Source organism: Merops nubicus, unplaced genomic scaffold, assembly GCF_000691845.1.
Source record: "Merops nubicus isolate BGI_N331 unplaced genomic scaffold, ASM69184v1 scaffold24074, whole genome shotgun sequence".
Lineage (NCBI taxonomy): Eukaryota > Metazoa > Chordata > Aves > Coraciiformes > Meropidae > Merops > Merops nubicus.
In genome coordinates this window covers 1-8,053 of record NW_008602829.1, presented here as the reverse complement: position 1 = coordinate 8,053, position 8,053 = coordinate 1, and the positions used below count along the sequence as shown (strand labels likewise).

The following is an 8,053-nucleotide window of genomic DNA, read 5'->3' as shown; positions in this document are numbered from 1 at the left end:
TGTTGGGGTCTCCTTCTTTGGGTGCGTGGGGCGCAGTAATGCGTGGCAGGGCTGGGGTGCCAGGTTGGTGGAGAGGGGTGGGAGGGCATCGCTGTTTGCTGGTCCCCTCCAACCCCCGTGGGGGCAGGGAGGTGGAAAGCCCATTAAAAAAAAAACCTGCCGAGCCTGCTGGCACATTCCTTAGGCCCCCAAGTCCTGGGTAAGTGGCCCTAATTATTAAAATCAGCAGCCCTTATCAGATGACAAGGCCTTTGGCTTTGATATACAAAGGCAGAGGCTTAACAACCCCATCTAGCCCTGGAAGAGGAACAAAATGTGCACCTCAACATGGGGCTTTCAAACCTCCCTGCATAATCCCCTTATCGCCTGCCGAAGATATGTATATTGATCCTGGCTGGGAAGTTGGAGTGGTGTTGGGTGGACACCCAGGCCCCAGCACCCCCTCCCTGGGTGGTGACCCTGCTGTGGTGACCCTGCCACGCTCTGTCACAGCCCATGAATTTTTCACACCACTCTCAGGTACTCAACTCAAACATTCAGGCTGGGCTTTGGGTTTGCATCTCCAAGTGAAGCCAAAGGTGTTGGTGTCAGTAACCCACATGCCCCTTAACACAGCTTGCTGCTCCTGTTCTCACATCCCTCCTCCTCCTCCTCTTCCCCACCCAGCTCTAGGCAGAGAGCTACAAGTTGGAAAAGCAGTGGGTTCTAAAAACTGGGCCTTTTTATGGCATGTCTTTATAATGCCAGGAAGATGGCACCCATCTTTGGGAGGCCAAGCCTGAGGCAGCAGATTTCAGCCCTGTCCCTGCCTCCTCTGATGTGTGGTGGTCCTGCTCCAGTAGTTTCAGGCAGTTTTCTTGTTTCAGGCAACGCAGACACCACAACTTGTATTCCCAAAGGTGCCTGAACTCCTGTTGTTAGAGACTTGGGCATTGGTTGGCTGGTGCCTCAGTGTCTTTCAGTGGCACTTGAGCCATGAACTTCTTGATCTTTTGCCTGCTGATGCCAACAGCAAAACTCCTGCTGACCTAGCAGTGCAGCGTCAAGCTTTAAGGACTAAGTTTTTGAAGGTATCAAGAGGTGCTTCCTGGGATTTCCTAAAGCCTGCTTCCAGTGCTAAAAGCAACATCTTTAAAGTTGGACTTTGAGTGTGTTTAGACAGAGCATGTCCTGGTTGCTGCTGGTCTGGGCAGTGGGTGGTTACTTGCTTCTGCAGAGGCTGAGCGGCCACTGTGCACGGTTCCCATGAGGAGAGCGTTACCATGAGACCTGTGTCTCTAGCCCACGTCTGGCTGGTCACTAGATTCCTGTTTTGCTTGTCCCTAGGTCCTTCAAGAGGAACGACCCCATTAACCCATACCATGTGAATTCTGGCTACGTTTTTGCCCCAGCCACCAGCGCGAACGACAGCGAGATATCCAGCGATGCCCTGACGGACGACTCCATGTCCATGACGGACAGCAGCGTGTGAGTACCTCCTGCTGGACAGGGGCCTTGTGCATGTCCTGCTGGGCCCCACAGCTGTGCCTCACCACCCTGCTTCTGCTCGCCCTTCCCTAGGCACTGGGAGGAGTGGCAGGGCATGGTAGGCTTGCTCCTCGTGCGGTCGCTGGAGGTGCCAGATGGAGCGAAAGGGTGAATCCCTCTGGTGGGGTTTTGCAACGGCAGCTGAGCAAACATGTTTTCCCCTCTGCTGATGGTGCTGCCTGACTAACCCAGGGAGCACATCTCCCTGAGCCTTTGTCTTAAGGCCAGGCTTCCTTAACTAGTTATCAGTCATCAAAGAGGAGGAGATTACTTCCTGTAGGAAGTACTTTCTGTAATTAAGGTTTGTCATTAATGTCAGAATGTGCATTAATAAGGCCGGTGACCTGAAGGGGCAAATAGCTGCTCATCTGGTGTGGCTGGGGCAGTCTTCAAAGAGGCATTTGAGTGGAGCTGCATGGATCAGGTCTGGGTGTTTCAGGAGCATAGGGATGAGAGGTGGTGCTGTGGCTGAGCCCGGGAATTGCAGGATCTCTCTTTTCCTCCTGACTCTGCTGAGAAGTGTGCAACTGGGAGCAAGTCATTTGGCTGTTCTTCCTCAGTTTGCTTTCCCCAGCAGGAGAGAAATGGTGCTTTTGTGCCAGGGGGGGTAGAGGAGGCAGTAAGACTCACTTAGTGCTCCTGAGGACCATTTTCTTCAGCTGGGTGGAAGGCAGATGTTGCCATTTGTGTTTCATGGTCTCCACTGAAGTACAAGTGCTCTAGAAGAGCCTACTTGTAAAGAGTGCTGCACTCCTGGTCTTCATCTCATAGGTGAAACTTCTCCAGTGTCTGTCAGATGGGTCCAGCCATTAGTGCATGCTCCTTGGAGAGGGTTTTTCAAGTGCACAGTGCTGTGTGATGATGCACAACAGAAAACAGGATTTACCAAAAATCATTGATGCGTAAACAAAAGCTCTTTTTTTTTTTTTATTTTAATGCACATGTGTGTTTTGAACTGATATTACGGAAAAAAACAGTTTGTTGTCCCACCAGATTCGTTTATTGAACAATATTGGCATTAAATAAAAGAGCTGAATCATAGGGTGACTTCTTTATTTCTTCTTACTGGCTCTGGTTGTATGTGATCATGTGTCAACAGAGCATTCATTGGGTTAGTCATTTCTGGACCAGTGTAGGGTCACTTGGGATTCACAGGGCTAGGATTATACCCTCTCTTCACAGCAATGCCAATTGTAGGCCTTATACAGATGAGAGCACTGAGTGAGAAATAAAGTGCATGGTGGATGAAAGGCTTAACTGAATCGCTTTCAGCCCATTGTTAGTCCAGGGGAGCTTAGCGGGGATGAGAGGGCAGCAGCCCGCTTTGAAATCCGCTCCAACAAGTGAATAGGAGCTCCCCAGAAAGCAGCGCCTGAAAGGAGCCTGCCTGTCCCCGGGGGCGGGGGGGGGGGCTGGGGGAGCTCGGCTGATTAAACTGCCCTCAGCTCCCCGAGGGGAATGTGTCCTGCTGCGGGCATCCCCAGCGCCGGCCGCCGGGCACGCCGGGCACGCCTGGCCAGGGAGAGGCAAAGGGGCACTTGGGGAGGCTGGCCGCAGAGTGGAGGCGGCTGGCAGGGCTCCTCTGCAGGGGTGAGGGGAGGCTGCCAGCATGGGGGGGACGTGGGCAGCCTCTCCTGCCACCCAGCTCTGCTGGGAACCTGTTTGGGGCACAGACCCGCCGTGCCCAGGGCCCCTCTGCCCACTGGTTTCACCCCTGTGAACACAGGAGCCAGGTTTATTCTGCTCAGCACGAAGGCAGATCAGTTCTTTTGGCTTATGTTGGTATCAACTGAAGAGGAAAAACTTCTTCTGGAAAAGTCTGTCAGACCTAGCAGTAAAGCAAGGGTTGTTTTTTTTTTAAATAAATCTAAATCTGGACTGTCCTGGCATTAGGAGAAGTCTCCAAATAATGCACAATCTGCCTTTTTTCATTCTATGATAGATGCCAGCCAAGGATCAGTCTGTCCATATATATTTTGTGATAGCCACAAAGCATCATGCAAATTTATTATTTCCATTTCTTGATTGGTGGGGGGGAGAGGAAAGGGGATTTTTTTTTTTTTTATTTGCTTATATCTTATTTATGGATTTACTTTGGACACAGGGGAATGCTGCTGAGCAAACTTCAAATATTACCTTATCTTACAAACCAGGCTTTTGATGTTGGCAAGATCAGAGGCTTGTTTCAGAGCCGTTGCCAAATGAAGATGGGAGTGAATGCATATGCGCATGAGTCTGATATTTCAAAGCAGCAGTAAAACTACATTCAGGTTAGGTCAGGCACATCTGAGTCAAAAGGCTAAGATAATTGGCTCAGCTTAAATGGCAGCTGACTGGGTAGAAGACTTCAAACTAGTGTTTCCCCCAGAAACAGATTGGCTTAGCCCCAGCCTGGTTAGCTGAAATGTTTGTAATTAAACTCGACTATTTAGTGCCTAAACTCTGTAGCTCTTCAGTCTGCAGCTTTTAGTAGCCAAGAAAGTGAGTGCAAATGTTTGCTGCTGGAGCAAGGGGAGAGGGGACACCTGGAGAGCTGGGGTTAACCCTTGTCCTGCCCTGAGACCTGAGCCAAGCTCAGCTTTCTCATTTCAAAGGTACTTTCTCCTGGTCAGGGGGACTCTGCTTCAGCATCAGGGTTCCCCTCTGCTCCCTGTCTCTTGCTGTGCTGAGCCTGGCTCCAGCTCCATCCATCTGTCCCTCCTGCAGCTGAGGGTCACCTGCTGGGCATCCCTTCAACCCTGGAGTTGTCCATCTTCCCCATGTATTTTGTGGAAGGCCTAGATGTAGGCAGCACTCATCAAAGTGGCTGTAGAAGTCCTTCCCCATTCCCCAGGGTGACTTTCCAGAGCTGCTCCACAGCCTTCCCATCCCAGTGAAATACCTCGTTTGGGGTTTGGTTGGGTGTGTTGGGATCTTTTAAACCTTTTTTTTTAATTCTGCATGTTGTTAGAAGTTGTAAAACTCTCCTGAGAAGGCAGGGCTGGAGAAGCAGAGAGCAGGAGGTTTGATGTGGGGCTTTCTGTTGCAACCAGAGTACTTTTAGAAGAAAGGGAAGGTTTTGTACTGAACTGAACAAGGGCAGATCTTAAAGTGAGGAGCTGTGCTGCTGGGTCAGTGCTGCTTTTTCTCCTTGTTTTCAAGCCACCCTGCCTGGGAACAGTGTGAGTCCCTGTTCCTGCCCCATAGCCTGTCCCAGGACTGTCCCTGTGGGCAGAGATGGTCCCACCAGAGCTGTGACACCTTGCTTGGTGACACTTTGCAAGGTGCTCCCAGCTCGGTGGCCACAGCAGAGGAGTTGGGGACAGCATCTTGTGCTTGCAGACCTGGAGGGAGGTGGGGAGCACAGCAGGGCTTTGGGGCTCCCTGTTGTCCCTTGGTCGTGTCCTTGGGTGCCTCGTGTTGAAGGCACAGACCTTCATCTGCTTCCCTGCTCTTCTCCATCTGGCCTCTTGGACTGCCATTTACAGAGGACACCTTCTCTTTGACTGAACATGTTAATGGGTTTAGTCCATGTGTGTGCACACATGTAACATGCTCGTGCTGCCACTTTTGCTTCCTTTCTGGTTCTTGCCTGTTCTGTGGGTTATTCCCTATATTGAAGGTCTTTTCTTAGAGACCTGTACCTGAGTAAGCACCAGTTACCAAATGCTTTTCTGAAGGTGAAGGTGATCTGGGTTTCACCTTAGATTTGCTTTTCCACCATCCTCTCCCAAAGCTAAAGGTGTGTCACGTGCCCCAGGTCACGTTGCCCTGTGGGTCCATGGAGCAGAGGTGCTTGGTGGCCACCAGCGGCTGCGAGTGGTGGCCATGGCTGGTTGTCATGGCCAGGGTGTGCCAAGCTGCTTCCCCACAGAGTGCTCCAGAGCCCCGTGCTGTGCAGTGGGGGCACGAGGACAGTTAGCCCCTTTCACCTGTAACGTAGCATGCACTCATGGACCATGTCTACAGGAGGCCAGTGTTCATCTTGTGGCATCAGGGGCTTTCTCTGCAGTCCCAGTGTGCTCTCTTCTATTATAAAGGGTTTTTTTCAAGTTTATTAAGATGAAATTGTTCCAATCTTCCACTCCAGGCTTTGCAGCTTCATCTTACTCATTAAAACCATATAATGGTGAGAGAATGCTTTGGCCAAGGTCTTCCCAAAGGCCTGTGATGATTTGCTTCAAACCTTGAGTGTAGGGCAACAGCACCTGGTCATCCTCCTCAAGAGAAGGGGCCTGGTGTCCCTGGGAAGGTGTTTCCTTGTGCCTCACATGTCAGTGTGGGGCCCCTGCTGCCGGCTCGGCCGCCGCCACTCCAGCTGGGGCAGGAGCTATTTTCTGTGCTCAGGAGATGAGTCAGGTGTGGGGGCAGGTGGATGAAAGGGATGGGACTAGAGATCAAGGTTATTCAGCCAGTCTGAGGGCAGGGGTGGAATGAGACCTTCAGGATCTCCAGGCATGCTCTTCCGCCTGTCCCCGCTGCCTGTAGCCCTTTCATCCCAACTGAGGTCACTTTCTGTGTGGCCAGATGAGAACGCCCCAGGTTGCCTCGAGCAGGCTGTGCAGGGCTCTGTTGCCACCCGTGGTTCTCACCTGGTCTCATGGCTTCCTGACCATGAGCTAGCATGGCTGAGGGGACCAGTGTCTTGCCCAGAGGGTATGGCCCAGCTCTGCTCATGCCTTGCGGTGACCTGCCTGTGCTGGCCAGCCTCGGGGCAGCAGAAGCAGCCTGCATCTTAAGGAGGGCTGGAGATAGGGAGCAGCCTTTTGGTGGCCATCCATCTTCTTCCACTGTGCCAGCACTCCGTGGTGTGTTTCACAGCTTGAGGAAAGTTGTGCTCTTAGTGTCATCCAGCGGTGATAAAACAACAAAAAGAAAGGGCAGAAGCAGAAACCCAGCACTGGAAGGGCCATTCCATAAGGTGTGTTAGAACTGGAGCTGATGGGATCGTTGGGTGTCTTCCCATGTGGTGTTGCCTTCAGCTTTCTTTTCAGCTTTTGCTTAATGACTGCACACCCGTGTAGATGGTGGCACAGGCACCTCCCAGGCCGCCAGATGTTTGAGGCTTCAGGTGACATCCAGAGGGCTCAGCACCTCTGGGAACGTGGGCCTGGGGCGTGCCTGGGTGGTTTCAGAGGTGATGGAGCAGCACCTGGATGTAGGGCGTGGGGAGAGCCCTGAGTGACGGTGCCCTCTGTTCCTGTGCAGAGATGGGATCCCCCCCTACAGAATTGGGAGCAAGAAGCAGCTCCAGCGGGAAATGCATCGGAGCGTCAAGGCCAACGGGCAAGTTTCTCTACCTCATTTTCCGGTAAGTTCAGGTGGAAGCTGCCAGGGTCTGGCTTGGCCGTGGGAAATGCTGGGTCTGGGCACACGTGGAGGGAGGGGAGCAGGGGAGGAGAGCACCTCCCTCCCTGTGTGGTGCCAGAGGAGATGCTCCTTGGTGCTGGGCAGGGGCCACACGCTCTCAGCATCCTTGCAAGAGCCTGCTTCTGTACGGTCACATTCTGGTCCTTCCCTGAAAACTGGGTGCCAATTAGGGCTTTTCAGTGGCACTGAATTTGTCCTGCCGAGGTGCCCTGGGTGGGTGCAGTGAGAGCCTTGGCTCTGGCCACCACTCTGACACCTCCCGGGGTGCCGCATCGCCGGCGGCCTCGGAGAAGACCCGGTGTGTGAGCTGGTGGGGAGCAGATCTCCCAGGAGAGAGGCCTTTGCAGCAGATAGGTGCCTGGCTTTGAGGAGGTCCCGTGTGTGGTGTCCCCGTGCTCTCCCAAATTAACTCGCTGACTTGCTAATTCAGTGGACTCGCAGACTCCCAGTTCCTGCAGTGAATAAACTGTTCACACAGACAAGTATAAACTTATCTTGTCTTGAGATTAATATGCTAAAATTCCTCTTTCTGCTGTCTTAAGCAGCAAGAAATCATAGATGATATTTCTGGTGTGTGGGGGGGTGGTTTATGTGGTTTCTCTTTTTGGTATTTTTTTTTTTCTCCCTTCCTCCCTAAAGAAAGTTCTATAGCCTGAGCTTGTAAATTAGATTATTTTGTCCCAGGGCGTGCAAATCGACTTTCTCTGTAAGGCAGTGCTTTGATCAGGGACTGAATAGAGCCAGCTTGTGTAAGAGTGACAATTTCCAGCAGAGTGGCCTTTTTCTACCCTCACATCATTTCTGGAGCTAAGTGGTTGCCGGAGAGAGGCCCCACCTCATCTGGTGGGTAGTATGTGAAAGAGTTGGCAGTTCAGCTTTCTGCTTTCAGGGGGGGAAAACAAAAATGAGGGAGAGAGAGGGAGAGTGGGGGGGCGAGGAGTGGGGTACGTGGGGGTGGCAGGAGGGAGGGCAGAGAGGGTGGGTGGTTTCTTTTTTCCTCTTTTTTTTTTTTATTTTCCCTTTTTCCCTCTTCTTTTCCTGCCATGTTTGCTTCTTTTGGCAGAAATTCGCATTTTGCCTTTTTATATTCTGCACTTGATTTGGAGATGTTCCCTTTTTCCCTTGATAGATCTGCTTGAGGCAGCCAAGCTCAGCAGTGTAGCACCGCTAGCCTGCA

General features: G+C 52.0%; 1 protein-coding gene across 1 annotated transcript in view; it reads left to right on the top strand.

The window, feature by feature from the left end:
- Positions 1–6,817, top strand: part of AXIN2 (axin 2) — a gene marked incomplete at its 3' end in the record, with an annotated part of 12,259 nt that extends 5,442 nt beyond the window's left edge. Inside the window, exons 2-3 of the mRNA XM_008938487.1 lie at positions 1,327–1,467; positions 6,715–6,817. Coding sequence (XP_008936735.1) covers positions 1,327–1,467; positions 6,715–6,817 — 244 coding nt within the window. The remainder of the gene's footprint in view (positions 1–1,326; positions 1,468–6,714) is intronic.
- Between the last annotated feature and the right edge of the window lie 1,236 nt (positions 6,818–8,053).